Here is a 21967-nt window from a genome sequence, read left to right as displayed (position 1 = left end):
ATAGTGATTTGTGAAGAAGATTCTAAATGTGGTTAGAAATGTCTAAATGTCTTAAAAAAAAGTTATGTTAGACTCTATAAATCCTATATGCCACTTCATAAACCATTATGTAACACAACCATTCTTGGCCACCCAGCTTTGGATGGATCTGAATGGGAAGCATCAGGTAGAGAATATAGGTTTATCTGAAAAACTGGACTTAATTAGGCAGTCAGACACCTATTCTAGATTTTAGGGACTCAGATTTCAAAAGTTCTGAGAAAAGACAAAAACTTCGCAGAAACCCTCTAAAGTAAAACTCATTTCAATCAAAGGGATTTGAGGAGGCAAGCATAAAGTCCATTATTACACAACTGCACATAATTTCAGTAAGGAAGAAAACAGGGAGGCTTGTTAAAAATAAACAAACCAACATGTAAAAAAAGAAAACCCCAATGTAACTTTCTAGACAACTCGCTGATGAGCTCAAATTAAAGGTCTGGACAAAAGATGAAAGAACAGGGATTGAAGAAGCTGACAGGGGAGTGACATGAACATGCAGAAATGGTACCAGGAGGTTCAGAATAAACTTTCAGAAATAATGACATCCACAACAACACATATGAGATATTGTTTTTTTTTTCTTTTTTTTTCTTTCTTTTAAGGTGCCCAGAAGTTAATGCAGACAGTATAAGATTACAGCTGACTGAAAGAAACTAGACACAACAACCCCTATTTAGTATTTTTAAACCCAAAGGAAAGAGTCACCAGTATTCAATAAGAAGTGGCTGATGTTTCCTGTCTATGACAAGAGCATGAAGATGCTATATATGCCAATTTCCAGAGGACCTAAAAATTAATAATAATCAAGATAAAAAAAAATTCATTTGTTGCAGGTAGCTGAGACAAACAACAATATACACATAACTGCAAACTTCTCCATTTGGGTTTTGTAAAATTCAACCCTACCCTAAGAGTACAGAATGAGACAGACCAAATTTAGCAGAAATTCATATGAAAAACAACTAAAGATGTTTGGTAACTATAAGTGCAACAGGCAAGAGAATAACCTAAAACAGCTAAGAGTCTTGAGATATAGTCATAAAATAATATAATCAAAATAGGAAAGCAAGTGGTCTTACACCATGAACTGCTCAGGCTACATGTGAAATACTGAGTTCTACTCCAGATGTTTCATTTTAAAGGGGACACTGGTTTCACAGGCAGCATTCAGAAGATGACTAGTCAGAAGGGTGAGGTGTTGAGAGTGGGTCAAGAGGAATGGTAAAGAGAACAGGAATGTTCGGCTTGAAAAAGAGAACATTTATGGGAAGTGGACATGACATTTTTTTTTTTTTAATGCCAGAAGGGCTGTACAAGGGAGGAATATACCCTTAGATTCTAGGTGCTCGTAGAGGGCAAAACTAGAAAATTACAGCAGTGAGCCCTCTAGCACAGGCAGAACTGAAGTAGGCTAGTTACACAGGGAGGGTGTGGGACTAGATGAGATCTAAACCCCCTCCCCTCCTCCTGAACATTATAGGTCCAGGACTATGACACACAAAAAGATGAAAAACACATCAAAAGATGGAAAACTATATCCTAATCTTGGTAACTCACTAAACAGCCAAAGCTGCTTGGAGTAGCAAATACCTGTGCTGTTTTCAAAAATATTAAAACTTCTCAGGGACATTTCCTAATGTCCATAGCTTTTAGTATTTGATATGTTTTGAGCTAACACACATATAAAAAAGGGACAGTTCTCTAAGCAACTGGGAAATACAAATAATGATTACTTTTCAAAGTCATTATTATTTTGATCCAGATATTTTTGTTCTCTCACTCATATTTTATAGATGGGGAAACTATCAAAAAGGTTAAGTGACTTGTTGAAAGTTACCCAAAGGCATCAGGGGTGTTATCTGGAATAATAATATTGTTGGAAGACTTCAGCATATAAATCACCTAATTTATTTCTCCTGGCATTATCCACACAATGAATCACAAGTTAAGAAAAGGAACTCCCAGGTCAGATCTGGTCTTACTGTTTTGTGTATAAATTGAAATAGACTTCCAAATAGACTTCCATAAGAAGGCTGGCTTCGATCAAAAAGCAGTCTGACTGGCCAAACTCGAAGTCAAAGTTCAAAATAGAAAGATACTTTGCTTCTCCTGAAAAACAGCAGTTACTGTGAGAGGACCACGTGAGGAGTGTTTGGCAGCCTGACACAATTTGCCAGATGATGCAATGATCTGTAATGCTGAGCCAGGAAAACTGTAAGAGGCTGTTACGATATAAATTCTCAACAGGGTGTATTTTCCATTCAAACATGCAATGTATAAATCAGACAAAGAAATACTCTACTCAGATAATTTACATACTGCTTACCACTGGCTTAAGCACTTGGTAGCTAAGAAAGTACCCTCTCAATCCTTCTGGTGTTAATTCCAAAGATGAAAATTTTAAGGATGTTTAAAATCTCTCAAGGGGAAGAAAAGAAAATCTGAAGAACCTAAAACAGGTGTTTCAAAGTAGCAATGCAATTCTTGAAAGAATGTCACTTTTAAGATCCTGGGGTATATAAGGTATCTCAATATTTTCCTTGTTTTTGATTCTTAAATTTATCTGATGAATCCCTTACACTGCTCTTGTGAAAAAGCTGAAATTGTGGCTCAGCTAAAGTCCTCAGCTATGAAGATACTCTAAGTACTTTCCCTATAAACTTCTGCCTGATATGGAGCCCTGCGTACATCAAGTTATGGGAATGTTTGTTGGGAATCAAATGGAGAGAAAGAAATGGATGCTGTGAGTTGCCAGCAAAACTGTCTCCTTTTAGAATGTTTAGACTCAAACATTACTGAGGCCTCAGGATGGCTGACTAACCTGGTGATGATGTCAAGAGTAGTAACCTGTGGGATCTGAATCTGCTGAGGAGTCAACCCATGCTGTTCCAGTTGCTTTGGGATCAAGTGCCTGTGGGCAATCTCGATCTTCTCCTCTTGTGTATACCCTAGGAAAAAAGTGATCTTATGCTGTAATTATTCATACAACTTCCACAGTGCCATGTTTTTTTAAATGAATCAAATGCAGATTTAATGTATCTTGGATTTAGAATGAATTTAAGTGTTAACTTCCAATAAGATTATAATTAGAATAAAGAAATTCAACCTCCAATTAGTAACTGTTAAAATTTCCAACTTTGTCCGCAAACAAAAAGAGTCTTTACTAATAAGCACAGGTTTGAAAGTCCCTTGATTAAATAATGTATCTCTCAAGGAAGAGGAATGTATCTCTCAAGGAAGAGGAAAACTCTCATCAAATCTCTAAAATAATTATCTCCTTAACTTAAATGTGAAATTTTATTATTTAACATGCAAATAACGTATCTCATATCTTTAGCATAATTTGATACATAACTGAAACAACTTACAACAACAACAAGGGATTGAGGTAAGTCAGCAGTGGGTTCCAATGCAAGAGCTGCAAAGGAGCTATTTTCAGAACCCTGGCTATAAATTTAAGCAACAAAACAGAAACTAAGACATCCCCATAGAAGTTTTTCCCCTATACATACTGGAATTATATATATAATTTATATAGTTAAAAGACTTTATGTTCTTATTTAAGAACCTCAAAAGAACAGATTTACTTTGTCTTTAAATCCTGTAAGAAAAAAATGTCCCTAATTAATTGCCCCCTTCTTGTTTAACAAGAAAAAAAAAAAAAAAGATGAACTGATAAGACAGCTCATTTGAGTAGAAAAATGAAATTAAAATGCCCAAACAGTAGAAGACGGGATAATCAAACCTGCAAGGAAGATACTGGCATCTTATGTCTACCTATGCAACAGCTGTCCTGGTTATTTCACTTCACGTCAGTGTATCTTATGGATTCTCTGTCTTAATTGGGAGTTTCCAGGCAACTGGGTCTCTTTATTTATTTTAGTCTTTTTTTTTTATTTTAAAGATTTTATTTATTTGACAGAGACAGAGAGAGAAAGTGCACACAACCAGGAGGGGACCCTGGGATCATGACCTGAGCTGAAGGCAGATGCTTAACTGACCAAGCCATCCAGTTGCCCCTAGTTTAGTCTTATTCATATGCAAAAAGCAATTTTTTACTCCACCATATTTTAAAAATAAGTATTGGAACTTGCAAGGCTCACACAGATAACTAAGAAATGCAATCATCATTCACTTGGTAGTAAAAATTTATTTCAAATTAATATGAAATACATACTTAGATTATGCTTAGAATCAAAATATATTTTGCTTCTTCTCTATTTTCATTTTAACAAATACCCACTTATGTTTCATCTCTTCTAGGGAAAAGTAATTCTAAGCAATTAAAAGAAAGTGAAAACACTGGGGTTTTTTAGTGTCTGTAATTAAAGGACTCTACCTTACACACTACAGTGGAAGAGAAGACACAGTAAAAAGAAAAAAAGGTGGAACTACTTGACAAAAAATTAAAAAGAAGAGGAATTTAAAAGCATCTTGCACTTTTATGTAAAAGTGAGACCAAATGTAATAAAGTTCAGCAACTCTTTAGGACCCAACTCTTAACGAGAGTAAATGATTACACTTTCTCAGTAAAATAAAAACTGAAAAAACTGCAAAACACACATGAAATGCACATGATGTATTAGCAGCGTTGATATTTCTGTTTAATACAGTTAGAGAAACATGGGGATACCACTTAAAAACTGCAAAATCTTATACATAAGCTAAATTGACCATGTAAAAATCTATTTTTGGTTTTAGACACTCATTTTGAAAAAAAATATTTTTAAGTTTAGAAATTATTTCAAAGAGGAATGTGTTATTTTCTAAGACACTGGAAAACATTTTTTAATGCTAAGAATTTTTTAATGCTAAGTTGTCTGAAATTGTTATGCAAACTTTATTCTTGATGTCTTACAGAACATACAATAATCTTATATGTCATCATTAAAACAAAGTTTTGTTGTTCCAGACTTTGAATTTACATAAAAGCTATTTTATACCATACCTAGAACTTTGAAGATCATACACTGGCAAATCAACTTTTACTCAAACTCCACAGCATAACTTAAAGGGTTTTACTCAGGAAGGCAAAAGCTATCACGTAACGATTTTATTTATGAATCAGGTACCTGGAACCTGAATGATTTCCATTCTGTCCAACAAGGCAGGTGGAATAGTTGCAGTGGTGTTGGCAGTAGCTATAAAAAGAACTTGGGAAAGGTCAAAGGCCACATTTAGATAATGATCTGTGAAGTTATGGTTTTGTTCAGGATCCAACACCTGTGAGGGAACAATAAACATTTAAACAAATTCAGTTATTCCAACAGAAAGCTAAAACACACATGAAATGCACATGATGTATTAGCAGCGTTGACAATTCTGTTCGATACAGTTAGAGAAACATGGGGATACCACTAAAACCTGAGCACCATTCTTTACATTGCCCACATTCTACATACTTTAAAAAAAAGTGTTCGATGTCAAAATTTTTGAACATACATAAAAGTACAAAGAAGCAAAAATTATCCCTTCAAGTTCTGTTCTTAAATCTATTCACTAATGACTGACTGTGTAGTCATAAATAATTTATCAATCCTACAGAACCAGTTTCCCTCTTGGTAACATATCTTCTCTTAACTGCTTTGGGAACATAAAGAAAATGTGTAGAGTATTTTGATTCTTAGGTAAGACATAAAATAATTAGTAAACTTCTCAAACATTATCAGTAAGTCTGGCTATAAAGTTTTTAACTGAAAGGAGAATTCCAAACAAAAGTAAACTAGTAAAAATTACTATGCTACTATATCCTACATATGCACAAGGAAAAATTTACTTTTAAAAAATGCATTAGAAGAAAACTTTTGTTTTTAATGAGCAAAGTATCAGTATCTTTTAAAATTTTTTAATTGGGAAATTATATAATTTATCAATTAGATTTTTAAAATGTTGAACAACTAGGTATGAGAGAATTTATCTTCTTTAGGTTATTGCTCAAATGCTCCAACTCACAGGCACTCACTGTGGAGAAATCTAAATAGGACTCAGCGCCTTCTGCATGTTCTAAACCTTTAACATATTATCACTTTCATTTACACTAGATTAGTATAAATATAAACAGGGTTGATATACATATTCAAAAAGGAAGTAAACAGACTAAAATACTTACCAGTGACAATTTTACCACCAGCTTTTCCTCACTTCTGATTCCCTTTCTAAGCTTTACTTTTTGTTAAACGTATCTACAATTTAGTCTTAATTCAAAGCCCTTTACAGAGAATCTTGAATTTGGTGAACACTATTACAGGAAACTCTCAGTGTTTATCTAGAATACAATTCCCAGAAAGTTCTACTATTTATATTTTCATAAGACTTAATAATGTTTATAAAAATATAATATATAAAAATAAGGTACTTTTGAGACATCAAAAACCATACTAATTATGTCCAGTACAGCACTGGTTAAGAGTAATCTTACTGTCTACCAATTATCTGAAAACCGTTAATCAATGTGTTTGGAAAATAGGGCAATCTTAGTTAAATCCATTATCTAGTTAAATAAAAACCTGTTCTTTAATGGCTTTAATTAAATTTAACACATGGTGGATAAGTCTTAGAAATGGCTGTGAGACCTGTCCAAGTGAAGCCATTTTTTTCTCTTAAAATTAAAAGACAGTGGGGTTTAGGAAAAGTTGGGAAATTAATAAATGAATGATTCTGAACTATGAATGAGGTCTTTTTAAAAAAAAAAATGCATTACAAAACCTCTGGGTTATAAGAAAAGAAAACCAGTGATGCCCAATTTGCTTGCCTCTGTTTTTTACTTAGGAAAACACAAAAGAATATGTAGAGTTTAAAAAACATCAGAAACACTGATCAACTGCTTCTTGGCCTTTTAGCTAGAATCCAGTGCAGAAACACTGATCAATAGCCAGATAAAAAGAATTTCTAGTAATCCGTATTCAGATGACACATTAAGGTAAACTGGTGAGTCCTTGGAGAGATAAAAATCACAGTAAGAACTTCTTTTCTTTAAAGATTTTATTTATTTATTTTAGAGAAGGAGAGCGTGCACACAGTGCTGCGGGGTGGGGGGAGCAGCAAGGGAGAGGGAAGAGTAGACCGCCTGCTAGGAGCCTGACGTGGGGCTCAATCCCAGGACTCCAAGATGTGCTGAAGGCAGACACTTAACCAACTAAAAGCCATCCAGATGCCCCACAGTGAGAATTTTATAGCCATCAAACCTCTGCTTTTCCCCTGAACTTCTGTGGACCAACTCATCTACAAATAGGAGCTGTTTTCAAGAACAGCTAGAACTGTTTTTTCTCTCTCCTCATTCAAAAGTTTTTCTACATCCATCGTTGGGTTATAATTCCTACCTACACAGTCTGACTGGAAATGGAAATAGCCATGATGGGACACTTTATTCTTAGGATCATGAAATCAGAGGTGGGATAAACTATGGGGAGGAGTGTATGCTGAAAATTGTTCTTCAATAGTAATTTCTGTCAAGAGAACTACAGATGTTTGTAGGCAATCCAGCACTACACTCCACTTATTAGAGATGACTAGGTAACTGTCCTCTTTAGGTATGATGATGTGGTTATATTTTTTAAAAATCTGTTATCTTTTAGAGATAAACACTAAATATTTATGAAATGATATAATGTCTGAAATTTGATTCAGAATAATGGGAAGGAACAGATGAAATAAGATTGGCCATGAGATGATAATTGTTAAGGATGAATGATGAGTTAACATAGTTCATTACACTATTTTCTCTACTTTTATTATGGTTAAAATTTCCCAGAACAGAAAGTAAAAAATAAATAAAGTAAAATAACTAAAATTAAGTCTGGAAGTCACACATAATTAATACTATAGAAATTAAGTATTTAGATAAGGACAAATTTGAAAAAACATGTCCAGAACATTGGAGAAAAGGCACTAAAGCTATACAGGGGATAGATACATAAAAAATAAAGATATCTAATTCATAGCTAATTGACATAACTACCGAAAAGGTTTCAACAAATGTAAAATACAGTATAATTAAAGAAATAACCAAGAATATATTCTGGAAAATCTAGCACTTTGGACTGAAAAGACTTATTAAACTCTTCTGTGCAATAATGAATGACAGACTATTACTGAAACAGAATTTTCAGGTGCTTGGGTGGCTCAGTCAGTTAAGGGTCTGCCTTTGGCTAAGGTCATCATCCCAGGGTCCTGAGATAGGTTCCTACATAGGGCTCCCTGCTCAGCAGGGAGTCTGCTCGTCCCTCTCCCTCTGCCCTTCCCCTCTGCTCAGGATCTGTCACGTCTCTCTTTCAAATAAAATCCTTAAAAAAAAAAAAGAAATACAGAATTTTCAAACAAAATTATGACTAGTTTAAAATATCTTTAAAATCCTTAAAACGCAGAATATATATAATACACGTAAGACATGAAGCATAACAGATGAACACCAATGAACCCACTATCCAATTGTGTGGACGTTTTATTTTGTGTTTAGGCCATATGTCGTGAAAGTGGAACATTTAAAATCATCAACCATAATGCCAGCAGACAATATTAATATATATATTCATCTTTATCCATAAACCAAAAAGAAACCCAGTTAAATCCAGAAAGAAACTCCTTTTTAAAATATTTAATGTACAAAATGGAAATAATACCCACACTTGGAGCACACATCACATTAGGAGATATCCTAGGAGAAGTGTGGAAATTTCATAGTGTGAAAGGACTGGTGTCCTGACTTCCCTGCTTGCACTGTAATTACAGTGTACTGCAGTGTCTGTAAGCCTGATTAAATGTTTTCATTAATTATAAATGAATGAATAGAGTTTTAAGATTGTTACAAAATATTGTTAAATAGAGGCAAAGATGTGAAAAGAAGAAAATGCCACTTTTGTTGACAGCCAAATTATGAAATAAAAACAATGATATAACTAGAATATATTGTTTTCAAAAATACAATTATCTTTTAAAATTTACAATGTATGTATGTAACATTAGTAGAGTGGTACACAAATGTGTGTATATTACATATATATTCTTTGTTATGGAATGAACTGTGTCTCCTTAATGTGACTGTATTTGGAAACAGGGTCTTTAAGGAGGTAGTTAGAATTAAATGAGGTCATTAGGGTGGGGCCCTAATCCATTATGACTGGTACCCTTTATAAGAAGAGAGAGACTGACAAAGACAGACAGACTAGGGATGCACAGGCACAGAGGAAAAAAGCACGTGAGGACACAATGAAAAGGCAGCAGTCTGCAAGCCAAAGACAGAGAGACCTCAGGAGAAATCAATCCTGCCAACACCTTGAATTTGGACTTCCAGAGTCCAGAGCTATAAGAAAATAAATTTCTGGATTTTTTTTTTTTTAAATCATCCTGTCTGTGGTATCTTATCACAAACATTTGTCACGTATGTATTTGTAGATATATGGATAGATTTTCAAAAACTTTTACTTATAAAATATGTGAACAAAACACATGAAGATTACTGTGGTGCAGACCATAAATACATGTTAGCAAATACAAAAAGCCTCAAAACATAACATACACACAAATCCTTGAAAAAAGTAACCTGAAAATGTATTCCATCTAAACATTAATCATAATAAAAGGATAAGAAGCAATGAAATCATTTAAGCACAAAATTAAAACTAAATGTATGAAGAAGCACTTCTACTAGAATGGCAGCATGAGGAATTATGAAGTTCTCCCTAAGAGCAATGAAAAGCTAATACCACAATAGCTGTGAAAACCAGGAGCCTAGCAAAAACTATAGGGGTGTAGAATAGATTAGAACCCCCAAAAGCCCTTTCCTCAAACAACTATCACTGTCCTGAACTGGGCATTCCTTGGAAGAGCTATACTGTCAGGATTTAATCTTTATTTGATCTGACTCAGAGAACACTCTATGTGAACAGCCTATCTCTGAGGCATTTGTCAAGAACAACCAGGAGCAGGGATGCCTGGGTGGCTCAGTCTGCCTTCAGCTCAGGAGATGATCCTAGGGTCCCCGCATCGGGCTCCCTGCTCAGCGGAGAGCCTGCTTGCTTCTCCCTCTGCGTGGGCTCTCTCTCTCTCTGACAAATAAGTAAAATCTTTAAAAAAAAAAAAAAAAAGGCAACCAGGTTTAACATTGCAGCTACCTCAGGGAGTGATACCAGTTGGGGCTAACAAGTGGCTGATCAGGAAATCTAAGAGGAAAAACTGGGGAATAAGATAATCATGGGAGCCTTTTAAAAACTCCAAAATACCCTGAAGAAGCCCAGATGTTTAGACTTCTTACATAAAGATTTTAAATTAGGTATTGTGCATATGTTTAAAAACTAATGCAACTGTATGGATGAATCTTGAAGACATTATGCAAAGTAAAATAAACCAACTGCAAAGAGACAATTTCCTATGATTCCACTTAATAAGGTATATAGATTACTCAAAGTTACAGAAACAGAAAGAATGGTAGTGGCTAGTGGCTTAGTGAGAAATGAGGAATTGCTGTTTAATGAGTACTGAGTTTTGGTTTTTCAAGATGATAAAGTTCTAGAGATTGGGTGCACAAGTAATGTGAATATACCTAACACTACTGAACTGTACATTTAAAAATGGTGAAGATGGCATTGCGTATTTTGCTGGAACTAAAAAGCAAAAGCAAAAGCTAAAGGAAATCATGCCTAAAGAATTACAGAAAACTATGTGAATGATGTCTTAACAAAGAGAAAATCTCAATAAAAAGAGATGGATTATTTAAAAAGAAGCAAACAGCAAATAGAAATCTGAGAGTTGAAAAATACAGTAACAAAAAATTTACTATAGGGGCTAAATGTGAATAGTAATTTCACCTGACAGAAATAAGAATCAATGAGGACAGGTCAACTGAGATTGTCCAGTCTGATGAACAGAAAGAAAAAGGAATGAAAGAAATAAACAGTGCCTCAGAGACCTATTAGACACTATAAAGACTGCCAACATATTCATAATGGCAGTCTGAGAAAAAGAGGAGAAAGAGAAAGGGACATAAAGAATATCCGAAAAAATAATAACCATTAACTTACCAATTTGATGAAAACCAGTAATTTACACATCTACAAGCCCAACAAAAATGAAGCAGATGCAAAGATTAAAACCTAAACCTATCACAGTCAAACTGTCAAAAGACAAAGACAGGTTCTTTAAAGCAATGAAAGAAAATACTGCCTTCATTAAACACAAGGAATCCTCCATAAGATTAACAGCTGACTTTGCCTTAGAAACCATGAGGGATGAAAAGCAGTAAATACTGAAAATGCTAAAAGAATACAACTGACAACCAAGAATTCTATATCCAACAAAACTATCCTTCAAAAATGAAGGAGAAATTAAAGTATTCCCAGATAAAAAACACTGAGAGAATTTATAGCTAGCGGAACACACTACAAAAGAAATACTAAAGGCTAAAGTGAAAGGACACTAAGCTGTAACTACACAAAGAAACAAAGAGCACCAGTTAAAATAATTACACTGGTAAATATAAATGTACAAATGTATTTTTTGTAATTCTGACCTTCTCTTGTCAGATTCAAAAGACTTCATAAAGCAATAATTACAGTTGTTTCTCATTCATGATTTCTGCATTCACAAATTCGCTTAAAATTTATTTAGAACTCATAAATGAATACTTCTGGTGCGTCTATACCCATATGTGGACAAAGGAAAACACAGAGCCCAAGGTGAATGTTCCCAGCTGAGGTCAAACAAGATGATGCTCTGCCTTCTTGTTACAGTTCTCATACTCTAAACAAGTATCCTTCTTGCAGACTATTTAGTGCCATGTTTTTGCATTTCTGTGCTTTTCATCAGTGATTTTGCTGTATAAAAGACCCCCCAAAGCAGTACTTAAGTGCTGTCTAGTGTCTGTAAGTACAAGGCTGTAACAAGCCTTATGGATAAAAATACATGTGTTACATAAGCTTTGTTTAGGTATGAGTTATACTGTGTTGATGGTTATGAGTTCAATGTTAATGAATGAACAATATATATTCAATAGGGCAACTTTAAACAGAAATACCAAATAAAACAAGGTTATGTACTGATCAACTGACAAACTGACTGTCAAAGAAGCCTATATTCAATAATTCAATACCAATTCAGTATTTCAATACAAATTCAGTATTTGCTGCAATTTTACAGAACACAACTATGGCAATAATGAGAATCAACTATATATTACTGTGTTGATAGGCTTACAGCGTACAGAGATATATTTTGTATGGGAATAGCTGTATAAAGGAGGATAGAGGGAAGGGGGATTTATTGAAGCTAAGTTTTTATATGTTACTTAGGATGTTTAATTTTATGTGTCCATTTGGAGAGTGTTTTGGGATAAGATTAACATTTAAATCAATGAACTTTGAGAAGACTGCCCTCCACCTTATGGAGGGGCTTCATCTAATAGTTGGAGGTCTGAACAGAACAAAAGACTGGCCTCACTGAGCAAGAGAAAATTCTCCAGCAAGTTGCCTTTGAACTTCATCTGCCCATCAGTTCTCCTAGGTCTTGAGCATGCCTACAGTCCACACTACAGATTTTGGAATTCCCAGACTCCATAACTGCATAAGATGATTCCTTATAATAAATCTCTTCATATGGATATATCTACGTATCTATATATGGTTATAGACAATCTATATCTAAATCTTATGTCTATATATCCAATAATAGGCACAACTAGGAAAAGATCAACAGAGAAATAGAAGATTTGAACAATATTATAAATCAATTAAACATAACAAACATCTAGAGAACAATCCCTCCAACAACAGCAGCAGTATACACATTCTTCTCAAGTGCATATGGAACATTCTCCAGGACAGACTATTAGCAAGGCCATTAAACAAACATCTAAATTTCAAAGAAGTGAAATCACATGAAGTACAATCTCTGACCACAATGTGATGAAATCAGAAATGAATAAGGAAAAAAACCTGGAAATTCACAAAAAATATGAAATTAAACCCTAAATAATCAAAAGGTCAAAAAGAAATCACAAGGGGAGCTGGAAAATATTTTGAGAGAAATAAAAACAAAAATGTAACTTACTAAAACTTGAGGTGCAGCTAAAGTGGTGCTCATTGGAATATTTATAGCTGTAAAAACATATATTAAACAAATTCAAATCAATAACCTAACTTTCCACCTTAAGAAAGCAGGAAAAGGGGCGCCTGGGTGGCTCAGTGGTTTAAGCCTCTGCCTTCAGCTCAGGTCATGATCTCAGGGTCTTGGGATCGAGTCCCACATCGGGCTCTCTGCTCATCAGAGAGCCTGCTTCTCTCTCTCTCTCTCTCTCTCTGCCTGCCTCTCTGCCTACTTGTGATCTCTGTCAAATAAACAAATAAAATCTTAAAAAAAAAAAAAAAGAAGAAAGCAGGAAAAGAGGGACACCAGGGTGTCTCATACGGCTGGCCTGTCTTCAGCTCAGGTCATGATCCCAAGGTTCTGGGATTGAGCTCCACGTGGGGCTCCCCACTCAGTGCAGAGCCTGCTTCTCCCTCTCTCTCTGCTATTCCCTCCACTTGTCCTCTCTGGCTCTATCTCTGTCAAATAAATAAATAAAATCTTAAAAAAAAAATAGCAAAATGAACCTAAAGCAAGCAGAAGGAAGAATAAAATTAGAGAGTAAATAAACAAAACAATAATGGGGGGAGGGAGGAACCTCCACAGTAGGCTCATGGCAAGTGACAGAGCAGTGATGCACAAAATCAGAACTTTTAGAAGTCTGCTCCATTGAGGACATCATTCCAGTGGTCCTTGCTGGGTCAGTGTGGTCTCAGGACCCTCAGGGTCACAGAAAGAACAGGGGTGCCCAGTGCAGCAGAGCTCCCAGTTATCGGAGCAGAAGAGCTGACTGCAAAGACAGAGCCAAGGAGTGGGTTCTCAGCTGGGGGTTGCCATGAACTGTGATCCAAGGACCAGCTGGGCAACTACTCTTCAGGCAGGGACCAACCAGGTGGAAGATCCAGGGAGACTCCTTCCTCCCCAGGGAGGAGTGGGCACGGGAGCGCAGCAAAGGAATCTACTGGGTTTGGAAACTTCCAACATTGTCATGTGCCAGAGCTAGAAATGCTGGGTCACAGGCTGGGTGAGCACAGAGTGCAGCAGGAGACCAGGGAAACAGGAGTAATTGACTGCTTTTCCCTGAGGGCTCAGTGAGGAGTGAAGCCCCAAGTTCTCGGCTCCTCTGGGGCCAGAGATTGGGAGGCCGCCATTTTCATTCTCATCTTCCAAAGCTGTACAGAAAGCTTTCAGGGAACAAAAGCTACTGAGAGCAAACCCGAGCAGATTATTTAGCCTGGCCCCTGGCAAGGGTGGTGCAATTTAGCCTTGGGCAAACACATCTGAGAATCATTGCAACAAGCCTCTCCTCCAGAAGAGCAACAAGAACATCCAGCCAAGACCAAGTTTACCAATCAATGAGAATTGCAAAACTCCAGCACCAGGGAACTACAACACAGAATTCATGGCTTTTTCCCCATGATTCTTTAGTCTTTCAAAGTTAATCTTTTTAATTATCATTTTTCTTAAATTTTTCTTTTCCTTTTCAACCAACATCTTATCAATTCCCTTTTTAAAATCTTTTTAATTTTCATTTTAACAGTTGTATCCTATCACTTCATTGTATTTAACCTTGTTTTTGTATATATATGTTTTTCTTTCATTAAAATTACACAAAAGTTTCTGCTAACAGACCAAAATATACCCTAAAACTAGTGTATGGCTTTCTTCTAATCTCTCACCTGATCACATTCTCTCCTTTTTTCTTTCCTTGCTTTTTTCAACTAACTTCTTATTTTACCAATTCCTCTTTCAAGATCTTTTTAAAATTTTCATCTTTACAGTCATAGTCCATCCCTTCATTGTATTTACCTTTATTTTTGTATATAACTAGGTTTTTCTTTTGTTAAAATTTTGGGAGGCAGTTTCTTCTAACAGACCAGAATACATGGGATATCTAGTGTGTGGCTCTGTTCTATTTCCCAGCCTGATCTTTTTTTTTTTTTTTTTTTCCTTTTCAGGTCTCTTCTGATTTGTTTAATGTATATTTTTCTGGGGTTGTTGTTAACCTTTTAGGATTTTTTTTTTCTCTCATTCATCTATTCTTCTCTGGACAAAGTGACAAAATGGAAAAACTCACCTCAAAAAAAAAAAAAAGAAAAAGAGGCAGTACCGACTGGCAGGGACCTAATCAATATGGACATTAGTAAGATGTCAGCACTAGCATTCAGAATGATGATTACAAAGATACTAGCTGGCTTGAAAAAAAGCATAGAAGATACTAGAGAATCCCTTTCTGGAGAAATAAAAGAACTAAACTCTAACCAAGTCAAAATCAAAAGGGCTATTAACGAGGTATAATTAAAAAATGGGGGCTCTTACTGCTAGAATAAATGAGGCAGAAGAGAAAATTAGTGATACAGAAGACCAAATGATAGAGAATAAAGAAGCTGAGAAAAAGAGAGATAAACAACTACTGGATCAGAAGGGGAGAATTTGAGAGATAAGTGATACCGTAAGATGAAACAGTATTAGAATAATTGGGATCCCAGAAGAAAAAGACAGAAGGACAGAATGTATATTGGAGCAAATTATAGCAGAGAACTTCCCTAATCTGGGGAAGGGAACAAACATCAAAATCCATGAGGCGCAGAGAATCTCCCTCAAAATCAATAAAAATAGGTCAGCACCACGTCATCTAATAGTAAAAATTACAAGTCTCAGAGACAAAAGAAAAAATCCTGAAAGCAGTTTGGGACAAGAGATCTGATACCTACAATGGTAGAAATATTAGATGGGCAGCAGACTTATCCTCAGAAACCTGGCAGGTCAGAAAGAACTGGCATGATATATTCAGAGCAATAAATGAGAAAAATATGCAGTGTCTGCCTTTGGATCAGGTCATGATCCCAGGATCCTGGGATAGAAACTCACATCAGATTTCCTGCTCCATGGAGAGCCTGCCTCTCCCTCTCTCTCTGCCTGCTGCTCTGCCTATTTGTGCTTTCTATCTCTCTGTCAAATAAATAAATAAAATCTTAAAAAAAACAATACTATATCACTGTCATTGAAAATAGAGCAAGAAATAAAAAGCTTCCAGGACAAACAAAAACTAAAAGAATTTGAGAACACCAAACCAGCCCGGCAGGAAATTTTGAAAAGGGTCCTCTAAGCAAAGGGAGAGCCTAAAATTAACATGGAGCAGAAAGGAACAGAGACAATATACAGTAATAGTCACCTTACAGGCACTAAATTCCTATCTTTCAATAGTTACCTTGAATGTAAATGGACTAATTGCCCCAATCAAAAGACACAAGGCATCAGACTGGATAAAAAAGCAAAACCCACTGATATGCTGTCTGCAACAGATTCATTACAGACCCAAAGACACCTCCAGCTTGAAAGTGAGGGGATGGAAAACCATTTACCATGCTAATGAACATCAAAAGAAAGCTGGAGTGGCAATCCTTATATCAGATAAATTAGATTTTCAGCCAAGGACTATAATAAGAGGTTAGGAAGGACACTCTATCATACTTAAAGGGTCTGTCCAACAAGAAGATCTAACAATTTTAAACATCTATGCCCCTAATATGGGAGCTGCCAATTATATAAACCAATTAATAACAAAATTAAAGAAACGCATTGACAATAACACGATAATAGTAAAGGACTTTAACACCCCCCTCACTGAAATGGTCAGATCATCTAAGCAAATGATCAACAAGGAAATAAAGGCTTTAAGTGACACAATCGACCAGATGGACATTCCATCCCAAAGTAACAGAATACATATTCTTCTCCAGTGCACATGGAACATTCTCCAGAATAGATCACACACTGTTTCACAAATCAGGTCTTAACCAGTAACAAAAGATTGCAATCACTCCCTGCATATTTTTCAGACCACAATGCTTTGGAACTCGAACTCAATTACAAGAGGAAAGTTGGAAAGAATGCAAACACTTCAAGGCTAAAGAGCATCCTACCAAAGAATGAATGGGTCGACCAGAAAATTAAAGAAGAACTGAAAAAATTCATGGAAATAAATGAAAATGAAAACATAACTATTCAAAAACTTTGGGACAGAGCAAAAGCGGTCTTGAGAGGAAAGTATATAGTGATACAAGCCTTTCTCAAGAAACAAGAAAGGTCTCAAGTACACAACCTAACCCTACACCTAAAGGAGCTAGAGATAGAATAGCAAAGAAAGCCTAAACCCAGCAGGAGAAGATAAATCATAAAGATCAGAGCAGAAATCAATGAAATAGAAACCAAAGGAATAGCAGAACAGATCAACGAAACTAGGAGTTGGTTCTTTGAAAGACTTATTAATGAGATTGATAAACCCCTGGCCAGACTCATCAAAAAGAAAAGAAAAAGGACCCAAATTAATAAAATCATGAATGAAAGAGAAGAGACCACAACCAACACCAAAGAAATACAAACAATTATAAGAACACATTATGAGCAAGTATACGCCAGCAAATTTGACAATCTGGAAGAAATGGATGTATTCCTAGAGATATAGGATCTACCAAAACTGAACCAGGAAGAAACAGAAAACCTGAACAGACCCATAACCACTAAAGAGATTGAAGCAGTCATCAAAAATCTCCCAACAAACAAGAGACCAGGGCCAGACGGCTTCCCAGGGGAATTCTACCAAATATTTAAAGAAGAATTCATACCTATTCTCCAGAAACTGTTCCAAAAAGTAAAAATGGAAGGAAAACTTCCAAACTCATTTTACGAGGCCAGCATTACCTTGATCCCAAAACCAGACAAAAACCCCCATCAAAAAGGAGGATTACAGACCAATATCCTTGATGAACATGGATGCAAAGATGCTCACCAAAATACTAGCCAACAGGATCCAACAGTACATTAAAAGGATTATTTACCACAACCAAGTGGGATTTATTCCTGGGCTGCAAGGCTGGCTCAACATCCACAAATCAATCAGTGTGATGCAATACATTAATAAAATAAAGAACAAGAACCATATGATACTCTCAATAGATGCAGAAAGAACATCTGACAAAGTACAGCATACTTTCTTGATTAAAACTCTTCATAGTGTAGGAGTAGAGGGTACATACCTCAATACCATCAAAGCCATCTATGAAAAACCCACAGCGAATATCATTCTCAATGGGGAAAGCCTGAAAGCTTTTCTCCTAAGGTCAGGAACACAGCAGGGATGTCCACTATCACCACTACTATTCAACACAGTACTAGAAGTCCCAGCCGCGGCAATCAGACAATAATAAAAGGCCTCTGAATTGGCAAAGAAGAAGTCAAACTCTCACTTTCTGCAGATGATATGATATTTTATACGGAAAACCCAAAAGACCCTACTCCAAAACAGCTAGAACTCATAGAGAAGTTCAGTAAAGTGTCAGGATATAAAATCAATGCTCAGAAATCAGTTGCATTTCTATATATTAACAGCAAGACAGAAGAAAGAGAAATTAAGGAGTTGGTCCTATTTACAACTGCACCCAAAACCAAAAGATACCTAGGAATAAATCTAACCAAAGAGGCAAAAAATCTGTATTCAGAGAAGTATAGAATACTCATGAAAGAAATTGAGTAAGACATAAAGAAATGGAAAAACATTCCATGCTCATGGATTGGAAGAATAAATATTGTGAAAATGTCTATGCTACCTAGAGCAATCTACACATTTAATGCAATGCCTATCAAAATACCATTAACATTTTTCAAATAAATGGAACAAATAATACTAAAATTTGTATGGAACCAGAAAAGACCCCGAATAGCCAGAGGAATGCTGAAAAAGAAAACCAAAGCTGGTGGCATCACGATGCTGGACTTAAAGCTCTATTACAAAGCTGTAATCATCAAGACAGTATGGTACTTGCACAAAAACAGACATATAGATCAATGGAACAAAAGAGAGAGCCCAGAAATGGACCCTCAACTCTATGGTCAACTACACTTCAACAAAGCAGGGAAGAATGTCCAATGGAAAAAAGACAGTCTCTTCAACAAATGGTGTTGGGAAAACTGGACAGCCACATGCAGAAGAATGAAACTGAACCATTTCCTGACACCACACACAAAAATAGACTCAAAATAGATGAAAGACCTCAGTGTGAGACAGGAATCCATCAAAATCCCTGAGGAGAATATAGGCCTCTTCAACCTCAGCTGCAGCAACTTCTTAGAAACATTGCCAAAGACAAGTGAAGTAAGGGCAAAAGGAAGTACTGGGACTTCATCAAGATAAAAAAGCTTTTGCACAGTAAGGGAAACAGTCAACAAAACCAAAAGACAAGGGAAAGAATGAGAGAAGATATTTGCAAATGACATATCAGATAAAGGGCTAGTATCCAAAATCTGTAAAGAACTTATCAAACTCAACACCCAAAGAACAAATAATCCAGTCAAGAAATGGGCATAAGGGGGCACCTGGGTGGCTCAGTGGGTTAAAAGCCTCTGCCTTCAGCTCGGGTCATGATCTCAGGGTCCTGGTATCGAGCCCTGCATCGGGCTCTCTGCTCAGCAGGGAACCTGCTTCCTCCTCTCTCTCTCTGCCTGCCTCTCTGACTACTTGTGATCTCTCTGTCAAATAAATAAATAAAATCTTTAAAAAAAAAAAAAAAAGAAATGGGCATAAGACATGAACAGACATTTCTGCCAAGAAGACATCCAAATGGCCAACGGACACATGAAAAAGTACACAACATCACTAGGCATTAGGGAAATACAAATCAAAACCACAATGAGATACCACCTCACACCAGTCAGAATGGCTAAAATTGCAAGTCAGGAAATGACAGATATCAGAGAGGATGCGGAGAAAGGGGAACCCTCCTACACTGTTGGTGGGAATGCAAACTGGTGCAGCCATTCTGGAAAACAGTATGGAGGTTCCTCAAAAAGTTGAAAATGAGCTACCCTATGACCTAGCAATTGCACTACTGGGTATTCACCCCAAAGATATAAATTTAGTGACTGGAAGGGGCACATGCATCCCAATGTTTTTGGCAGCAATGTCCACAATAGCAAAACTATGGAAAGAGCCTAGATGTCCATCAACAGATGAATGGATAAAGAATATATGGTATATATGTACAATGGAATAATAGGCAGCCATCAAAAAAATGAAATCTTGCCATTTGCAATGATGTGGATGGAACTAGAAGGTATTATAATAAGTGAAATAAGTCCATCAGAGAAAGACAATTATCATATGATCTCACTGATACGAAGTATTTGAGAAACAAGACAGAGGATTATAGGGGAAGGGAGGGAAAAATGAAACAAGATGAAACCAGAGAGGGAGACAAACCATAAGATACTCAATCTCAGGAAACAAACTGAGGGTTACTGGAGTGGAGGGGGCTGGGAGGGATAGGATGGCTGGGTGACAGGACACTTGGGGAGGGTGTGTGCTATGGTGAGTGCTGTGAATTGTGTAAGACTGATGAACCACAGACCTCTACCCCTGAAACAAATAATACATTATATGTTAATAAAAAATTTTAAAAAGAAAAAAAACTTGGTCCTTTGAAGAGTTCAACAAAACAAAATTGACAAACATTCAGCCATACTGAATAAGGAAAGCAGGAAGGGCATACAAATTACTAAAATCAGGAGTGACTAAGGCAACATTACTATCAACTCTATAGATATAATAAATACATGAGTATACTATGAACAACTGTATGCAAAGAAATGCAGTAACCTAAATGAAATGGAAAAATTCCTAGAAAGATTCAAACTATTGAAAGTAATTTCTATCAAGAAGTAATAGAAAATCTGAGCAGATCTTGCAATTTCTATTCAACATCATACTGGAGGTGCTAGCCAGGGCAAGTAGGGAAAAAAAAAAGTATCCAGGTGTTAAAACTGGAAAGAAGTAAACATATCTCTATTTGGATATTACATGATCTTGTACATGGGAAAGACTAAGGAATCCACTAAAAAAACTACTAGAACTAATAAACAAGTTCTGAAAGTTTACAGGATACAAGATCAATATACAAAAACCAATTTTATTTCTTTATACAAGCTATGAACAATTCAAAAAAGAAATGGAAAAAAAAATTTCCAGTAGTATAAAAAAGAATAAAATATTTAAGAATAAGTTAACAAAAGGACTGTAAGACTTATATATTCAAAAACCACTTTAAAAAACAAAACAGAGGAGCACAGGGGAAGGGAGGGAAAAATAAAACAAGATGAAATCAAGGAGGGAAACTAATCATAAAAGACTCTCAATCATAGGAAACAAACTGGGGGTTGCTGGAGGGTGGGGTGGGGGTATGGGGTAACTGGGTGATGGGCATTAAGGAGTACACATGATGTAATGAGCACTGGGTGTTAAATACAACTGATGAATCACTGAATTCTACTTCTGAAATTAATAATACCCTATATGTTAATTAACTGAATTTAAACAAAAAAAATAAAAATGAAAAAACACCACAAAACATTGTTGAAATAAATTAAAGAAGACCTAAATAAACAGAAAGACTCCTATGTTCACGGATAGGAAGAATTACTATTCTAACTATAGCAACAGTCCTTAAAATGATCTAGATCCCTACCCAAATCCTGTTTGCCTTTTTTTTGTAGAAAGTGACAAGCTGATCCTAAAATTCATATAAAAATAGCAAGGTCCCAGAATGGCTAACAATTTTGAAAAAGAATAATCAATCTGGAGGATTCACACTTTCTGATTTCAAAACCTTCTACAAAACTAAAAATTACAGGGTAGTGGTGTTAGGACAGAAATACAGATCAATGGAATAGAGTTGGGAGTCCAGAAATAAACCCCTGCATTTACAGTTAATTGAATTTTCAACAATGGTGACAACACCATTCCATATAATAAGAAAAGTCTTTAATAAGTGGTACATGGGACAACTAGATATCCGCAAGCAAAAGAATGAAGTTGGAG

At 35.8% G+C, this 21967-nt stretch overlaps 1 protein-coding gene across 3 annotated transcripts in view; it reads right to left on the bottom strand.

The window, feature by feature from the left end:
• LOC111157324 (lon peptidase 2, peroxisomal) overlaps positions 1-21967 on the bottom strand; it is a 123317-nt gene that overhangs the window by 51580 nt on the left and 49770 nt on the right. For all 3 annotated transcript variants that reach the window (XM_022518640.1, XM_022518641.1, XM_022518642.1), the window contains 2 exons: positions 5115-5265; positions 2864-2990 (listed from right to left, as the gene is read on the bottom strand). In XM_022518640.1, coding sequence (XP_022374348.1) covers positions 2864-2990; positions 5115-5265 — 278 coding nt within the window. The remainder of the gene's footprint in view (positions 1-2863; positions 2991-5114; positions 5266-21967) is intronic.

This window comes from Enhydra lutris, unplaced genomic scaffold (genome assembly GCF_002288905.1).
Source record: "Enhydra lutris kenyoni isolate GAN:26980312 unplaced genomic scaffold, ASM228890v2 scaffoldscaffold54, whole genome shotgun sequence".
NCBI classification, from domain to species: Eukaryota; Metazoa; Chordata; class Mammalia; order Carnivora; family Mustelidae; genus Enhydra; species Enhydra lutris.
This window is presented reverse-complemented; position numbering and strand designations above follow the sequence as displayed.